General features: G+C 40.7%; 1 protein-coding gene across 5 annotated transcripts in view; it reads right to left on the bottom strand.

Annotated features, from left to right (window-relative positions):
• The window catches only part of gpr155a (G protein-coupled receptor 155a), a 66,628-nt gene that overhangs the window by 10,371 nt on the left and 36,588 nt on the right, over positions 1–19,669 (bottom strand). For 4 of the 5 annotated variants that reach the window (XM_055637950.1, XM_055637951.1, XM_055637953.1 and 1 more), the window contains 7 exons: positions 18,659–18,742; positions 15,293–15,413; positions 14,491–14,569; positions 10,017–10,110; positions 8,211–8,418; positions 4,926–5,027; positions 2,556–2,665 (listed from right to left, as the gene is read on the bottom strand). In XM_055637950.1, coding sequence (XP_055493925.1) covers positions 2,556–2,665; positions 4,926–5,027; positions 8,211–8,418; positions 10,017–10,110; positions 14,491–14,569; positions 15,293–15,413; positions 18,659–18,742 — 798 coding nt within the window. The remainder of the gene's footprint in view (positions 1–2,555; positions 2,666–4,925; positions 5,028–8,210; positions 8,419–10,016; positions 10,111–14,490; positions 14,570–15,292; positions 15,414–18,658; positions 18,743–19,669) is intronic. The other variant, XM_055637952.1, reaches the window with a different exon arrangement.

Below are 19,669 nucleotides of genomic sequence, written 5' to 3'. Positions count from 1 at the left end.
TCAATCAGGGATGGATAAAAGTGCCACGGACAATTTATAAGTATTTACACAATAATACATGAAGCAACATGAAAAACAGAACGAGACAACATTATAAATGGTTAATATTCTAGATCAACTCATCATGTTGTATTATTTAGGAAATCTAAAGCGCAAGAATGGCAAAAACAGCAGGAAGAGAAAATATAACCAAGCTTTGCTTTCTCTCCACAGATGCTGCCTCACCCGTTAGGATTGTCGATATTTTTGGCTCAAGATTCCTGCATCTGCAGTCTTGTGTCTTCAAGGTGGCATTTATGCTCTACTTGAGCCTCCTCCATCTTTCCTCAGCTAAAATGATCAAGGCAGCCTCCATTCCCTCATCCTCCTATGCATTTCTAGCCTCGCCATAAATGCTTCCACCACTTCTTGTGACAGTCTGTTCCTCTCTTTGGATAAAAACTTTTCTTGCAAGTTCGCTACTGGATTCCTTGGTGAATATCTGGACTACAGAGTAGATACTGTTGCGCCTTTATTTAAGGAAAGCCGTTAGGACAAGCCAGGGAACTACAGACTACAGAGCCTAATGTCAGTGGTTTAAAAGTTACAGGAAGGGATTCTAGGCGATGGGATTTGCCTGCATTTGGAAAGACGACTGATCAGGGATAGTCACATTGGCATTTTGTGCAAGAAATCATACCTCACAAATTTTGTGGAGTTTTTCTTGAAGAGGCAACCAGGAGGTTTGACGAGGGTAGGTCAGTAGACAATGTCTATGTGGACTTTGACGCAACCTTTGTCAAGGTCCCCACATTGTAAGTTGGGTCGGAAGGTGCGATAACATGGGATCCAGGGTGAGCTAGCTAAATGGACACAACATTCACTTTGGTGAAAGGAGATCGAGAGTGATAGTTGTGGATCATTTTTCAGAATGGAGGCTTGTGATCAGTGGTGTGCCTCAGGGATTAGGGATCCACTCTTGTTTATCATATGCACATATACATATTACCTTTTGGATGAAAATGTGGACGGCATGATTCGTACGTTTGCAGATGACACCAAATCTGGTGATGTGGTGTACATTGAAAAAAATGGACTAATACTACAACAGGATCTTGATCAACTGGCGAAAATGGGCCAATGGCAAGGTGGAAATCAACTTGGACCAGTGCTGAGTGAGGCATATAAACCAGGTGAAGAACATATACAGCAAATGACAGGGTGCTAGGAGTGTTGTAGAATAGAGGCATGGATATGTTGGGCTGATATACGTGTTTCCGTGCTGTATAACTCTGTGACTATCTTATATCAGTGGTCTCTAGATTTATGCTCTTCATCAGAAGCAGAGATGTTCTGAATCCACGCAAAACTTTCACCATTTTAAAGTTCTTTAAAAGGTAAATTCCCAACTTTCTTTTCTCTAGGGAAAATTATTTCACTGTTCATCTTTTCCTGGCATTTCTGGTATCAGCCCTCTACATTGTCCCTGCACCTTCTTCACTGTCTTTTCTTATCATAATCATGTGATAGGATCAAAAATAAGTCCATTCAGCCCATCAAGTCTACTCCGCCATTCAACCATGGCTGAACTATCTCTCCCTCCTAATCCCATTCTCCTGCCTTCTTTCCATAACCTCTGACACCTGTACTAATCATGAATCTGTCAATCTCTGCCTTGAATATATCCATTGACTTGACCTCCACAGCCTTCTGTGACAAAGAATTCCACAGATTCACCAACCTCTGATTAAAGAAATTCCTCCTCATCCCCTTCCTAAAATAACGTCCTTTAATTCTGAGGCTATGACCTCTGTCTAAGGCTCTCACACTGGTGGAAACACCCTTTCCACATCCACTCTATCCAAGCCTTTCACTATTCTGTACTTTTCAATGAGGTCCCCCTCATTCTTTTAAACTCCAGCGCAGTGCTGTCAAACGCTCATCCTATGTTAACCTACTCATTCCTAGGATCATTCTTGTAAACCTCCTCTGGACCCTCTCCTTCCTCAAATATGGTGCCCAGAAATGCTCACAATATTCCAAATGCGGCCTCAGCATTACATCCCTGTTTTTGTATACACGCCCTCTCGAAATAAAAGGCTAACATTATGTTCCATGTATTAATAATTAGTACAACAGCATTTTGCATTTATATAGTATTCATATCACAATAAAATATCCAAAATGAGCTCCAACAGAACTCTAAATAGTTCTGAAAATAGTGACCAGACCTCTACACAGCTCTCAAGGCCTGGTCAAACCAGTACAATGCAGGTTTAGCATAACTTTCCTGCTTCTCATCTCTATTCAGCCCCAGTTTAAGAGCATCTCTCAGATGTCTCTTAAAAGTGACCCCCAGAAGGTTAACTGAATCATACTTTCATGAGGAGGGTAGAAACTGTAACAGTTCTCGTTGAATAGTTAAACCAACAACAATAACACCAACAAAAAATGGCTTTGAGAAAGGCAATGTTTAAACAGAGACAAGTAATGAAATGAGTATAGGTTAATTTTTTTCTGTTTTTGATTAAAATGTCTATTGTCATGTAGTAAAATCGTTTTAATGTCAGACTTACAGCAAACAAGCCTATAATGAGAAGCAAACACAGTAGCACGTGCCTGGCGAGCTGTGGATCTGCCCTTCGTAAACACTCCCCTTCTGGTGTCAAGGCCATGCATTGTTCTGCTGAAAATAAACACACCAGTGATAAGATTTGGAGATGCAGAAGCTAAGATATTATTATTCTGAATTCTGCTTACTGTGGAAAAGAAATACCCAAAAAGATAAGATCCAAATTAAGTCTACTAGTTGAAACAACTATTATTGATTAAGATATGCAGTTGTGCGTAAGATCATAAAATGTAAAACAGAAATTCTGATTATACAATGAGGAACGCAGCCTGTTCACAGCTTTAAAGCACATTTGGCTAAATCACTTTAGTGTGTGTGTGGCCAGTGCCGGATTTACGTATAAGCTAAACAAGCTATAGCTTACGGCCCCCACTTTCTAGGGGGCCCCCCGAAAAAATTGATGGGCCTCGAGGTCTAGGGGGGTCTCCGGCCAAGGCAGAACACCTACCGTTCAACTCTGGGCGGGCCCCCTCTCTATCTCTCTCTCTCCATCTCCCCCCGCTATCCATGTCCGGGCCGCCGGGCTCCGCTCGCTCCTCATCCGCCGGCACGGCAGGCCGCCTTGCACATGCGCACAACCACGGCCAGCACATCATCGGCCGCCCTGCGCATGCGCACTGCAACGGCAACTGGTCGGCGCTGGGCACTTTCTCCCTCGCTTTGAATTGTGGGAGATTTGGCCGCCATGGCTGTCCGGTCGTTGGGGGCCTCACAAGTGGAACAGCTTAGGGCCTCTCTTCATCTAAATCCGGCACTGAGTGCGGCAAAGATTAAATGAGATGTGAGGGACGTTTTTGTGACAGAGAGAATGGTCAGTGGCATTTGAGGCTTTTAGATAGGCACATGGATATGTAGTGAATGCAGGGAAATTGATGGTGCAGGCAAATGAGAAGTTTTATTTTGCTTCATATTCGGCACAGACATTGTGGGCCAAATGGTCTGTTCTTGTGCTGTACTATTGTTCTATGCACAAACAATTACTACAACAGCATTTTGCATTTATATAGTACTCATATCACACTAAAACATCCAAAAGGAGCTCCATCAGAATGCTAAAAAAAATCTGTAAATACTCAGCAAGGCATGCAGCACCTGTTGTCAAGATCAAATCCTTGTCTCTGGCGCTGTAAACCAGCAGTTCTACCGCTGCACCATTGTGCCAGCCCCGTTACGCCCCATTGGGCAACAATATGTTCGATTATCTTAATTTTAAGTGTAAATCAAGAGATGACCACTGAGTGAACATCAGAATAGTCCAGTTCATGCGAAAAGTGTGGAAAATAACCTGACGCGTGTATTTGGGAGGTGTTACACAGGATGTCTTAATAATGGTAAAAAGTTAATTTAGTCACAGTGGCGTAATGGTAGAGTTGCTGCCTCGCTGCGCCAGAGACCTGGGTTCAACCCTGACCTTAGGTACTGTCTGTGCGGAGTTTATACGTTTTCCCTGTGACCGCGTTGGTTTTCTCCGGGCGCTCCGGTTTCCTCCCATACAAGTTTGTAGGTTAATTGGCCGCTGTAAATTGCACCTGGTGTGCAGGATGCGATAATGGAATACATGGAACTAGTGTACGGGTGATTAATGGTCGGCATGGACTCAGTGGGCCAAGGGCATGTTTCCACACTGTTCATCTATACTAAAATAAAATAAACATGACAAGCACCAAGGCAGAGAACTATCTGGTTGAGCATTGTCAGGGATGAGAAAAGAGACAGTGAAGAGCAAGTAGACTTTGTGATGGGAACAAAGACATGACAATGGCTTGCTCATAATTACTAAATCTGGTATAAGCTATTTGACAGCTCAGAGCCAGTGAAGGGGTCGGGGGAAGTGGGAGTGAAGCATGGGGTTGTCTTCAACATGTGTACAAGGACTGATGCAATATAGCAGCACGATGCACATATAGGAGGATCCTCAATGTTATATCATTGGGGGACACCAGCGCTAACGGTAAGGCAGTGAGAAGAAAATGTATTAGAGTTGATTCAAATGAAACTAGGCAAGTACAGTTCCTTCTAGCCAGATGGTTGAGGAGAGGCTTTGGAAGGGGACGTGGGCCTTGTCAAAGGTGACAGTCAGATTAACAAGATCAAGGGAAAGATTTATCCGAGGAGTTTCGAGAAGGAAAGATTAAGTTTATCACAGTCATGAGTCACAGTATATATTGCTGTATAAGGTACCATATTGTTGACTGTGGATTTCTATGTTAGTATACATTAAAAGGCTACAGAGCATTTCAAATTGTTAGTAAAGCATTCGTCATTAATCAGGATATTTTATTTGCCTAACGTTATATTGTTTCAATGACCATACCACCCCGTTGCATTGCATTCATGGGTCTGTCATCAGTCAGAACATCCTGGTTGGTAAAACATAATAATTCATCTTGATTTTCCATTTGACCAGCACAGGTTTCTGTTAAAAATGAAGGCACCTTAAATAATTATTAATGCTCACTAATATTAACTTATAAACAACAAAACATAGCAAACCCCAATGCAGTTTTATTTTTAAATTCAAATATTACAGTCCCAAGCCATTCAAAAGCTCTTCATGTTTTCATAAAGAACTACTTTAAAATCTGAACACAGTTCATTCTCTATACATTTAAATCCTTAAAAGAATTAATGCAGAACATGTGAAGGCAGACTTACATTCTGTGACAAAACATAACTATGTCATAAACAGAAACAGTCAAAGATTCAGGATATAACCAGACAACAAAGAATCAAACTGCGTGCAGAATGGCAGTAATAAAACAAACTTTTTAAAGTACATTAATATTCGGAATGTTTAAGGAGAGAGGAGAACTTCTTCAAAGTAAACATACCTTGAGGAGATTTCCTCTGAGCCTCACCCGCTGAGTTTCTCCAGCATTTTTGTCTACATTTAATATTCTGAATGTTATTTCATAAGAAAGAAATCGTTTGTAATTACAAGTTGAAATGATAAAGCCTTATCTTTAGTTATACATTAATTATTCTCTCCACAGATGCTGCCTGACCCACTGAGTTACCGCTTCTAGACCTCACTATCTCCATTGCAGATAACAGACTACTGACCGACATCTACTACAAACCCACTAACTCCCTGTGGCTATCTGGACTACACTTCTCACCACCCTGCTTCCTGTAAGGACTCCATCCCATACTCCCAATTCCTCCGTCTATGCCACATCTGTGCCCACGATGAGGTGTTCCATACTAGGGCATCGGAGATGTCCTCATTCTTTAGGGAACTGGGTTCCCCTCTTTGACTATAGATGAGGCTCTCACCAGGGTCTCCTCTATATTCCGTAGCTCCACTCTCACTCCCCATCCCCCCCACTCGTAACAAGGACAGAATCCCCCTTGACCTTACCTTCCACCCCACTAGCCATCACATACAACATATAATCCTCCGATATTTTCACCACCTCCAACGGGATCCCACCACTGGCCACATCTTCCCATCTCCTCCCCTTTCTGCTTTCCGCAGAGACCGTTCCCCCCGTAACTCCCTGGTCAATTTGTTCCTTTCCACCCAAACCTAGTACCCACTATGGTACTTTCCCTTGCAACCGCAGGAAATGCTACACTTAAACTACTTTACCCAGAAGGAATGAGGTCTACCTGATCAAAATTACACATGCCCACCACTGCAGTCATTTTGGAACCTCAGCGTCAAAAACCCAGTGCTGCCGAGTCCATTTTCATTCTCTATGTGGCAGCAGGTTATTTCAACTAAAGGGCAATAGAGCAGAGTCTGATTTATACTCTAACTTCAAATTGGTGCTCAACACATCGATGCTCCACAGCAAGAATGTGTGGCTGAATTAAATATGGCTTTAGTCATACATTTCTTGAAATTTTGCTTTACATCAATTTTGGACGATTGAATATTCTCTATTATGTTTGGTTTCACTCTGAACAAATCGTGTATCTTCAAAATTCCTTCCCTAATGTTCTCTGCCCTACTGTTCTCTGATAAAACATTCCTTGTAATCTACTCCAACAACATTTCCAGTTATGTGTCCTAATACTTCTCATGGCAGCATGATCAAACAAGGTTTTTGACATTGATATAATGAAACCACTTGTCACTTCTCAATAAAGTTAGATCTGACACTATAAACGTTCTTTCTTAGTCCAGAAAGTCACCCGATTGCCTGTAATATATAACATTGAGTAACTTATAAGCTATTGGGGTGGCACAACGGTGGAATAACTACCTTGCTGCACCAGAGACCCAGGTTCGATCATGCCAATGGGTGCTGTCTGTGCAGAGAATGGCCTGTTTCCATGCTGTACCTCTAAACTATAATGTATTATTTTAGAAATGTAATTAAAAAATACAGTTTCTTATCTGAGAAATCTTATAAAAATCCAAGGTGCCTGACAGTCCTACTCCATAATTGCATTATTTATTAACCTACACAGACCCAGTTAAAAAAATCTCATCTAAACAAAGGTCAGCGGATGGGCTATTGAATTATATTTAGTCATGAAGCATGGAAACAGGCGCTCAGCCCAAATTGTCCATACCGACCAACATATCCCATCTACATTAGTCCCACCTGCCTGCGTTTGGCCCATATCCCTCTAAACCTGTCCTATTTATGTACCTGTCCAAATGTTTCTTAAACGCTGCCATAGTATCCGCCTTAACTACCACCTCCTGCGGCTTGCTCGACTGCACCGACCGCGGGAGAAATAAAGAGGAAGAAGATGGAATTTTTTGCCTTCCATCTCAGTGAGGAATGTGGGGAATCCACTGTGGTGGATGTTCATGCTAACTTTTATGTATTTGTGTGTTTTTTTTGTATGGCTGTATTGTAATTTGTATATCACTGGTACATGTGACAATAAACGACCTTCGAAACCTTTTTTCCATACACCCACCATCCTTTGTGTTGAAAGGTTACCCCTCAGGTTCTTATTAAATCTTTCCTGCCTCATCTTAAACCTATGTCCTCTGGTTCTCTATCTCCTCTACTCTGGGCAAGGGATTCTGCAGTTACTGTTCTTGCCTCAATAACTTTATCTGGCAGCTCATTCCACTGATCTATTCGTCTCATAATTTTGTACACCTCCATAAGATCACCCCTCATCCTCCTGCGCTCCAAGAAATATAGTCCTAGCCTGCTCAACCTCTCCATATAGTTCAGGCCGTCGAGTCCTGGCATCATTCTTGTAAATCTTCTCTGCATCCTATCCAGTTTGACCAAACTAAATGGTGCATCTAAACCTTCACCCAAAGGGGCTTCATGATGCCAAATATGCTTGAGCACGTACAAAACCTCATCTCATGATAAATGAATAAAGTATGTGGTCTCAGCATGAAGCATTGTGATGAAAATGCTCTAAATTGCCATAAATTATACAAGAAGCCTGATGATTTTCAGGCCAATCATTGAATTTAACCAGCAATGAATCCAATTTAAAGATAGCGTGATAGAAGTTCACAGTGGGACAGGAAGATTAGGATGGAAGGCAGGAAACAAACCAGTTTATTCCTTCAATGTAAAATGTTTACAGAATTTTTCACGGGGAAAGGGGTAAGAATTTCCAGATCTCTCTTTTTATACTGTGTAATATATATGAAGAAAAACATCATCACCTTCTCCTGTTGCAAATTCTGCAATGGACGTTCCATTGTTAATTGTTGGTTGGATTTCATTCACTCTACAATCCTCACTGGTACTCGAGGAAATAGAGTGGTGTTGCAGCATCTGATAAGCAACATTCTGTTTGTATCGACTGAGTAACATCAGTGATGAACCAGCAAGAATAATGCTACACAGTAATACTACCATCGTACTTATAACCTGTAAGTGACACACGTGAAAAGGAATCAGAAATATGTCCACACAGCTTTGAAAGCAAATTTGAGGGTCAAATTAACAGGAAGTACAGAATACAAGCCAACAAATATTTCTTCTGGTCAATATTCTTACTGTACATGGGTCAACATAATGGTCTTTTGCAACAGGAGGTCAAATTGTTTCCTTCCTTTTTGGATTCTAGATTCATCCAATGGGCAGATGAGATAAGTTTAACTTGGCATCATGTTCGACACAAACATTGTGTGCCAAAGGGCCCATGCTATGTTCTAAATTACTGTACAAATTTAAATTCTGCAACCACAACAGTGGGATTTAAACTAGTCACTGGATTGTTAGTCCTGGCCTCCATGTGACTCGGGTTCTAACAGACACTGTGTATATCTTAACTGCATCAGTCTTCCCAAAATGCATGAACTCAAGTTCCAGGATTAAATATCATCTGCCATTTCTCTGCTTTTTACAATCAACTGATCAATATAATTCTGTAAACAAAAAACTATCTTCATTCCTATTAACAGTTTCCATATCTTCGGCAAATCTACTAATAATTACTCCCAAATTCATATCCCGATCATTAATGTAAAAACAAACAGCAATGATTCCAACTGATCCCGAGGATACTGGATCACAGACTTCCAATCCCATAAGCAGCTCCCGCCCATCGCCCTCTGCTCATCACCAAACTATCTTTAGATCCAAGCTTTCATTGGGGTAGGTGTGAAGATGTGGTGAAGAAAAGACTGGAGTCCAAGAAAGGGAATAAAATTGAATCCCTTCTCGGAGAGTTACACAGAGTTATAAAGGGTTGGACAATGTAGAAACAAGGTACTGCAGATGCTGGTTCACACAAAATGACACAAATTGCTGGAGTAACTCAGAAGATCAGGTAGCATCTCTGGAGAATATGAATAGGTGATATTTTGGGTCTTCAGATGAAGGGATGGATGAACCTCAATTGTCTCAGCATTTCCAATATCACTAAACTGTGGAGGTTTCACTATAGACGTTTATTGCTGACAAATATGGAAACGTGGACATTTATTGTTCATCCCTAGAACAGCTATGGAAACTACTGTCACACAGTTCCACTATCCCAGATTCAGTGCTGACCTCAAGTGCTGTCTGTGGAGAGTTTGCATGTTCTCCCTGTGACCACATAGATTTCTTCACAGGGCTCAGTTTCCTACCACATCCCAAAGTCATACAGGTTGGCTACTGTAAACCTCAAGATAGCAATCGGCAAAAAAAACTAAATGGTTTGAAGGTATGGCAAGGTATGAAAGTGAGGAATGCTTTCTGGAACTCATCCGACCAATACCTGGATCAGGATTTTTTTTAGATCCTAAAGTGTAAGAATAATTGCTCAATTTAGAGAGATAATGCGAGTAGTGACAACATTTAATTAGGGAGTTTAGTGAGACATGAAGGAGACCAGTCCACATTCATTAGACAGAAATGTTAGTAAACAGATTAATGAGTCTACAGTGAGAAATCTTGAAGGTCAGATGGAGGGCGCACAGACTTCCAAGCCAAAAAACATCTATCAAACATTCCTAAATAATTGGGAGATTTGCTCTTACCTGATAATTTCCATAAAAGAATGCTGAATCACCCAATGATTGCATATCTGGATGACCAATAATTAATAGGATCCCCACAATGAATGCTGGTATCCTAGTAAAACAAAAAAGACATTGGAAAAACAAATCAATAATTCACTGCTATAAGGAAAAGATACATTATTTGAGATGTTCATCGTAAAAGATTATTATTGTACCCATACCAGCAAATGTCAAAATAGTAAAATTATTTGCAGGTTTCCCAACCAATGGATGAGATGATAACATGTACATCTCAATTTCAATCTCAGCACTGAAGCGCAACTTAACTGATTTATTAAACTGCTCATGGAGAAAGGTGACCCAAAGATTTACAGGCATTTTACAGGAACATCAAACATCAGGAAAACAATGAACAGTGACCCATAGAAAGGCCATAATGTTTGAGGGAGTTCATTGATTTCTTGCAGCCATTGACTCAAAAATCTTTCCCCAATATTTATCAGGGGAAAGCAGAAAACTAGAGTTGACCCTTCAACCAGAAGCCAAGGAGGATGCGTCTGACCACAAATGTTTAGCTAAAGAGCAAGTTTTAAAGAGTCTCAAAGGAAGAAAGGGGTAAAGGGGATGATGAGATTCCAGAACAAAAGCAGTTGAAGTTGGACAACAGCGCAATGATTAGATTCAGACTTATCCTCTGCTCACAATAAGAAGCTAAGACGCGTCAAGTTGAGAATCATGCATCAGCCTGGTGACAAAGTCCTTTCTCATCAATCACTCTGTAATTCCCTAAGTTGATTTGAAACCAACACAAAGATAATTTGTCTATTCTATCCTTTGGTTTAAGATCGTTACAGATATTTTGGCTTTGACTTCAGCATACAGATGCTAGGTCTATTATCATTGAGAAGTCCGTCTGAAGAAGGATCCCGACCCGAAAAGTCATCTATCCGTGATCTCCAGGGATGCTGCCCGACTGCTGAGTAACTCCAGCACTGAGTCTTCTTCTGTCAATCAGCATCTGCAGTTCCTTGTTTCTACAATACCTCTAGTTTTTTCCTCCTTTCATTGAGCTACCCTCCACCATTCATAACTGAATGCAGTAGAATTGTGGATCTTTGATTTGATCCGTTGTTTAGTTTAGTTTATGTCACATGAACAGAGGTACAGCAAAAACTTTTTTTATTGCTTGCCATCCAGTTCGCCAAAAGATTACACATGATTACAATCAAGTTGTCTACAGTGTACAGATACAGGATAAAGGGTATTACGTTTAGTGCAAGATAAAGTCCAGTGAAGTCCGATTATAGACAGACTGAGGGTCTCCAAGAGGTAGAAAACAATCAGGACTACTCTCTAGTTGGTGATGGGATGCAGTGAAGTAAGTGAAGCAGTCACCTCACCATTGCAGAGACCTTGTCTGTACTCTCTAGTGGATGGGAAAATCCTGTCTCTCCACTACAAAGAACAGGAGTTATTTATTGTGCAGTGGTGAATATTTACTCCACATTCAAACCTCAACAAACCGAATATTTGCTCTGTTGTTATTTATGGAGAATGTTCCTTCTATAAATTGGATGTCATGTTTTTTCTTACAGCATACACTCAAAGTTCCTTCACTAACAGGAAAATGCCTTGGGATGTCCCAAGCTCTTGAAAATTGTTATGCAATGCCAATATTTTCAATTGACTACAATTTGATAAGTGTGCCCTGAACAAGATGGGCAAGACTGAACAAGGTGGGCAAGGCTGGACAAGATGGGCAAGACTGAACAAGGTGGGCAAGACTGAACAAGGTGGGCAAGACTGAACAAGGTGGGCAAGACTGAACAAGGTGGGCAAGACTGAACAAGATGGGCAAGACTGAACTGAAGATGGGCAAGACTGAACAAGATGGGCAAGACTGAACAAGATGGGCAAGACTGAACAAGATGGGCAAGACTGAACAAGATGGGCAGCACATTGGCACAGAGTTAGAATTGCTGCCTTGCAGCACCAGAGACCTGGGTTTGATCCTGTCGACGGGTGCAGTCTGTACGGAGTTTGTACATTCTCCCTGTGACCGCGTGGGTTTTTTCTGGGTGCTCCGGTTTCCTCCCACACTCCAGAGATGTACAGGTTTGTAGTTTAATTGGCTTTGGTAAGTTGTAATATTGTCCCTAGTGTGTGTAGTTTAGAGCCCAGGGTGATTGCTGGTCTGCATGTATTCAGCAGGCCGAAGGGCCTGTTTCCATGCTGTATCTCTAAAGTTTTAGAATTGCAAGTTGCAGTTCTGCAGAGAAGCGCCAACTGTTCAAAGGTTTCAAAGGTCTTTTATTGTCACGTGATCCAATTAAGGTACAGTGATATTCGAATTACCATACAGCCATACGAAAAAAAGCAACAAGACACACAACTACATAAAAGTTAACATAAACATCCACCACCGTGGATTCCCCACATACCTCACTGTGATGGAAGGCAATAAAGTCTAATATTCTTTCCTGTGCCAACCACATCCAAATCTACACACTGCAACACAGACTTTGGAGATATGATGAAGGCCTGATACCCGTGGGCTCTCAACAGAGCTGGAGGGGGGGGGGGGGGGGGGGGGGGGGGGGGGGGGGTGTCCATGGTGAGAGACTTAAAGCTCTTAGCATCTGGATTCAACTTTATGCCAACTTTGTAGAAAAAGGAAGGGTGACGTTTCGGGTCTTCTTCAGACTCCAGGAAGGAAAACAGAATGGAAGTCAACCGTAGGAATGAGCTGCTGAGCTGCAGCAGATTTGACTGGTTATGCTCTGTGGGTGCGTGGTGTGGGTGCAAGGTGTGGGGATTTCCAAGCAAAGCCTAAACCAAGCTTCAAATGCACCTATCCAATGTTTCTATTGCTGAGTGAGAAAATAAGATCTGATGGCGATGGGAAAACATTATTTTACATTAAAATTACGGACAGAATAGTAGTTATCGTCAGTCTGTCCTAATGCCATTGTCTTGGAATTTGCTCGGGTTTCACTAGCAATTCTACCTCGAGAGGCCGTGAGCTTTGGTCATCCACACTCCTACAGAATCCCAAACCTACTTGAGTTCCAACACAAACTTGAGCTGTGCTCTGCTGTGGACCTTGCCGAGAAGCTCTTGGATGAGCTGGTGTAGAAAGGAACTATAGATGCTGGTTTATACCAAAGATAGACACAAAGTGCTGGAGTAACTCAGTGGGTCACACAGCACATCTGGAGCAAAATGGGCGAGGTTTCGGGCAGTAACACTTTCAGTCTAAAGAAGCACTGTGTCTATCTTGGATGAGGTTATTCATTTGACTAAGGAACATTGAGGCAATGGGGAAGGAGATTTAATTTTAATTATCAGTGGTTTGTTTCACAGTTTAATTGTTTAAAAGCATTTTATCCGGCTTGTGATTATTTAATTTTTGTTTTGTTCATTGGGATTCAAATAGAGAGCTTTGATAGTCAGCAAAACTGGACAAAGGGCTTTTCCTGAAGAAGGGTTTCGGCCCGAAACGTTGCCTATTTCCTTCGCTCCATAGATGCTGCTGCACCCGCTGAGTTTCTCCAGCTTTTTTGTGTAACCTTCGATTCTCCAGCATCTGCAGTTCCTTCTTAAACAAAGGGCTTTTCCTGCTGTCCAAGGTTTCCAGAGGAATTTTGTGATGGGATTTGTTCTGGCCAGGTCCTGTCAACCTACGACATTGATTTCAATCCTGATTCCAATTCCACTGGGGCTCATCTCATGGTCCTAACTCCAAGAAATTGGCATCCAAACCCTGCAAAAGGAATCTCATGGGGAAAAAGTACGGCACAATGGCTTTGTTGTTAGAGCTGCTGCCTCGCAGTGCCAGAGACCCGGGCTCAAGCCTGATCTCGGGTGCTATCCGTGTGGGTTTCCCCCGGGTGCTCCATTTTCCTTCCACATCACAAAGACATGCAGGTTTGTAGGTTAATTGGCCGCTATGAATTGCCCCATAGTGCGTGGGGAGTGGATGCGAAAGTGGAATAACATGGAACTAGTGTGAACAGGTGATCGATCGATGGTCAGAGTGGACTCGGCGGGCCAAAAGGCCCATTTCCATGCTGCATCTTTCAATTAATCAAAGGTGACAAGTGCAGACAGCAAGCCCATTCAAGGACATCTGAATCATTTATATTAGAAAGCAAGTAAAGAGATATCACTTCCCTCTAAAAGACACAGTGCTGGAATAACTCAGCAGTACCTCTGGAGAACATGGATAGGTGACATTTCAGATTGGGATCCTTCTTCAGACCCGACCCGAAACATCACCTATCCAAGTTTTCCGTAGATGTTGCCTGATTGAGTAACTCCAGCACTTTGTGTTTTTGATTTTGTAAACCAGCATTTGCAGTTCCTTGTGTCTTCACTCTCCCATTTGTTGATGATTTAAAAAAATTGCCACCCAAATGTAATTTTTTGCAGCCATAATATCTGCAAAGTATCTCGGCATCAGGGCAAAGATTCAAAATAAAAGTTCTCTTACCCCCATCCAGCAACAATGAAGAACCCTTTGTGCTCAGAAATATTTTTCTCCAACAGAAATAACGATAGTGCTATCAAACCTGATAAAGTAATTTACAAGAAGTCAGTTCGTGCATTGCAATTACCATTCATATATTTATCAGAACTTTAATTATTGTAACAGCAGATCAAATTGATTCTCCTGTTCTTAAAAATCAAATAATTGATCAATTTATCTGCAAGCATTTAGAATTTTTATGATGTTAGCAATCTGAAAGTTTACAGGAGAAAGCACCACCATACAGGGCCACATGTCTGGACCTCAATTGGTGCAGGAAAAGGGGAAGGGTATTTGATGGAATTAAAACAAAACATGTCAAAGAAACAGTGAGGCAAGGAAGTTAGAGATCAGGAAAGGATGATGCAAATGCATCAAGAGAGAAAGGGCAGTAGCCAGTAAAGTTATGCAGTAGGAACACAATCAAGAAAGCAAGATAAACGACATATCAAAAATGGCCAAATAATCACATAAATTATATTTTAGGATTGAGGAATGCCAAATGAAAATGTCAACACAGCTGTTAAGTGTTTGGGTAAATCAAAAATAAACTGTAAATGGTGGATTTTAAAACAAAAACAGAAAATGTTGGAAAATCATTAGTCAAGTAGCATCTGGGGAAAAAGGGTCATCTCTTCAAGGCTGTGACCCTTCATCAGAACTGCAGACCCACAACTTTAATATTTCTCTTATTGCAGATGCTGACAAGAGTTTTTCCATAATTTTCTGCTCATTTTTAAAATGGTCTACATTCTAGGCACCTTACCTGTCCATACATATGCACTATACAATGAACTATACAGCACAATGAATCCCAGAACTTGACCAAGAAGACTATTTTGTTTGATGATAACATACCACACGATCATTCCTATACAGATCATACACTGGAAAACAATTTTAAAAGTAACAATGTAAATATATTTTCTATTGACAGTGTATACAATATTCACTATGTAAGCAAAAGAATCAGACTTTTCAATTTTCTTCTACAGTCAAATTAATTGCCTTCACTGCAGGCAAAAGAAACTGCAGATACTGGAATCTTGAGCTAAACACAAAGTGTTGGAAGAACTCAGCAGGTCAGGTAGCATCTGTGGAGGGTAATACATAATTGATGTTTCGGGTCGGGACCCTTCAGTTGGGGTGACATCTCGACACATCAATTGGTTATTTCTCATCATAGATGCTGCTGACCCACTAAGTTCCTTCAGCAGTTTGTTTTGTGCTTTGGATTTCCTTCATTCTCTGGGTCCTGCTGAACATCAGAACTTATACCTTTTTTGTAAATGCAATCATAGCACACGACTATTACTGGGAGGCCTGTATTTACCGCCCACTTATTGGGATGCTGCAGGGGAACTTCCTTTTACACTTCCTAGGCCATTCAGCAGAGCAGTTGAGTTAAGGGCAAGTCTGGAATCATATAAAAGCCAATCTAGGTAAGAAGGGTCCCGACCGAAACGTCATCTGTACATTCCCTCTACAGATGCTGCCAGATCCACTGAGTTACTCCAGCACTTTGCATTTTGCTCAAGATTCCAGCATCTGCAGTTCCCTGTGTCTCCAAGTAAGAAGTGCATGTTTAGTTTCCTCAGTAGACATTTATGAACTAGTCGTGCTTGAAGAACAATCCAAGAATTTCCAGAAAAACTATTATTGATACTACCTTTTTATCCCAGATTTATTTATTTGGCTGAACTCAATTTATAAATTGCCACGGTGGTATTTAAACTCATATCACCAAATGTCTGAATTTACCTATCCAGTAATATAACCACTGTGATACCTTTAAAGAAGGTTCTGTCTAAAAAGAAAGTGGTGATAAGACAGCTTTGAGGTTTATGTGACCTACGTGAACATTAGCATGCATTTGATCAAGTCCCATGTGGCAGATTAATTAGAGATGTAAAGGTGGGAGATTGGATCCAAAATTGGCTGACTTGCAGGAAGCAAAGGTGAGCAGATGCTTAAACAACTCCAAAGATAGTGCGCAATAGGGTTCCACAAGGTTCAGAGCTGGAAGCTTCATTTTTTAAATTACATAGGTAAATGACTTAGATTTAAAAGTAGGAGACATGATTACGAGACAGTCAAGTAATATAAAATCCACCTATGTAGTGGATGTTCAGGATGAAATCTCCAGACCAGCAAAATATCAATGAAAAGATGAAAAGTGAGAAATTGAATTTAATTTGTGAAATATTGCATTTTGGGAGGACAAGCAAGGAACGGAAAAAAGGATTATTGAGAGAGGCATGAGAGGAGATTTCTGGGGCCTTGACTGAGAATTTTTGTATCCTACCAGTCACAGACCAGATCTGAAAGGACTGGAGCGTAGCCAATGTTATTCCTTTGTTTAACAAAAGCAAGAGGGATAATCCAGGAAATTATAGGCCAGTGAGCCTCGTATCAGTACTAGGGATGCTACTGGGGAGGGTGCTTCGGAATAGGATTTACTTACCTTTGGGAAAGCGTAGGCTAATTAGGGACAGTCAACATGGCCTTACGCGAGGTAGGTAATGACTTAGTTAGGTTCTTGAGGAAGATGATTGATGAGGGCAGGGCAGCAGATGTTGTGTACATGGACTCTGGTAAGACATTTAACAAATTCCCTCAGGTAGGCTAATCCTGAAGATTAAGATACATGGATCCAAGGTGACCTGGTGGATTGGATTCAAAATTGACTTATCCACAGAAGACAGAGGGTCGGTGTGATGCGGTGTTTCTCCGACTGGAAGACCCGTGATGTTCGCAAAGATCAGTGCTGTTATTTCTGTTCATGATATGGATAATTTGGACAAAAATGTTGATGCCTCAAAGCACAGAATATAGAGCAGGGATGACATACTGATCAGGCCATACTTACTGCATGCCGATCTAGACATCACATCACAGGAAAGTTGTAATGGCATGCGGAAGGGCTCAGGAAAGAATAACAAGGATAGAGCAGTTTAATTATGCGGAAAGATTCGCTAAGATGTGTTGATTCCTTTGGAACAGAGAGATTGAATAGAGATCTAATCAATGTACATAAAATCTGACATCTAGGAAGCATGGACAGGATGGATAGATAGGGAATAAAGACTGAAAGATATGGAGAGGTTGAGAACAAAGTTGTAATCTAGAATTTACTGTCTGCTATGCTCCAGTCCTTTCAGATCTGGTCTGTGACTGGATAGGATAGAAAGAATTTCTGTCAAGGCCCCAGAAATCTCCTCTCATGCCTCTCTCAAGATACTCTCTCTCAAGAACCATAAAGATACTTGTTCATTTTGAATTAAAAATATCTGCCAGGTAGATGGACGAGTGTAGAACCTGGCAGTTCATCAGAATGTGGGGAAAATACATAAAAATTGCATAATTATTAGATGAGTGTAGATGGGTGGTCAAAGGTCGATGTGGACTTGTTGGACAGAAATGCCTGTTTCTATGCTGTATCTCTCTCTGACTCTCTAATGCACCAAGGAACTCCGCAATAAATTAGAAAGAATGATGTTTGATAAAGACACAAGAGTCTGATGCTGGAATCTTGATCAAAACAATCAATACTGGAGGAATTCAACGGGTCAGGCAACATCATAGGAGGAAAATGCACATATGGACGATGGTCTTGCAAAAGGGCTCCAATTGTAAACATTGTCGTCCACTTCTTCACAGATGCTGCCTGACCCACAGAGTTCCTCCAGTCATTTGTTTTTTGTACAAGAATGAAGCTTAGGTGTTTTAGCATTATTCTTAACACAGATGCATCAGAATGTTGAACTATATTCAGTTACGCATCCAAGCCGATGAAAGATTGCTATTTTAAAGAGAAAACTCAATAAAATAGCAATTTAAAAAAACTGCAGTTGCCAAAACCAAAATAGAAAATGCTAGAAAGATTTGGCAAGTCGGGGAGCATCTGTGAAAAAAGGAACAGAGTTAATATTTCAGGTCAATTACTTTCCTCAAGATTTCAGCCATAACAGAATATACTTTGTGTTATAAAGAAACATTTCATTATTGATCCAATTTATTTTGATTCAAGTTTGCAATATTGGCAGGAAGAATTTATACCCATCAGCCCAATTACTTCTAAGTAAAAGCAGTCACAAAGCAATCACAATAATGTACCATTAAATATCCTTACCTGTGCAATTAGCAAGTTGAGAGTATATAAATGAGGCAGCTGTTTAAATCTCTTATTCAATAGCATGACAGCTACTGTCCAGATCTACAGAAAGAACAAAACTGTGCATGCATAAACGGTTTCAAATTAAAATGGACAAAGTGACTATCTCAATTGTTATAAAGAGTATCAGAGAAACAACAGAATCATTGCAATTTTAATTAATGGGCAAATATTTGCATCTCTCAGTGTTGCTGCTGGTAAACCTGGGGATATTCTGCTTTATCGTGCTTGTACTGGAGAACAAAAGGGTGCAGATTCTTGAATCTGATAGGAAAAGGTGAACCAAATTAGGAGGGATGGTGGCAGATAGGTACATCAGTGGGAGGAGAGAGGAAAGGGGAGTGGTGTGGGTCATGAGCAGTGGCTCCTGCAACTCTCCTTTCTTTGTTCCAGATCCCCCCCATTTACAGTCCCTTGTGTCTTCATTAACCTTGTTAGAGCAGTGTTTAGACCAGACTAGTTAAGAACAGATTTCCTACACTGAAGAAGGATGGGTGTTTAATAAAAATCCAGTAGTTTTGTGATCACTATTAATAAAATTTGCTGTTTCTAAGCTTTTAAATTCCGGAATGTTCACTGAATTCCAATTCTGTAGCTATGCCATTATAGAATTTCAACTTCCATTAGTCCTGCCATGTCAAAATCAATAATTTTCTTGTTTTTAATCAGCTTTTTAAAAAAAAAAGCAGTATCTATAATATCAGTCTGAAGAAGGGTCGAGACCCAAAACATCACCAATTCCTTTTCTCCAGAGATGCGGCCTGACCCGCTAAGTTACTCCAGCTTTTTGTGTCTATAATCACTAGACTGCCTTAAATGTTTGGTTGTGATTTTTTATGATTTGAATTTTATACATCTAACTAAAACAATTACATTTATGGCATATTCTTTACACTTGTAACAAATAAATCAATGGTAACAATTTTGGATGTAAAATATATCGCTGGCTTCATTGATAGTAACTACGTT

The sequence above is a fragment of the Leucoraja erinacea genome, chromosome 7 (genome assembly GCF_028641065.1).
Source record: "Leucoraja erinacea ecotype New England chromosome 7, Leri_hhj_1, whole genome shotgun sequence".
Classification (NCBI taxonomy): domain Eukaryota; kingdom Metazoa; phylum Chordata; class Chondrichthyes; order Rajiformes; family Rajidae; genus Leucoraja; species Leucoraja erinaceus.
The sequence above is the reverse complement of the archived record's forward strand: the minus strand, read 5'-3'. Positions and strand labels throughout refer to the sequence as shown.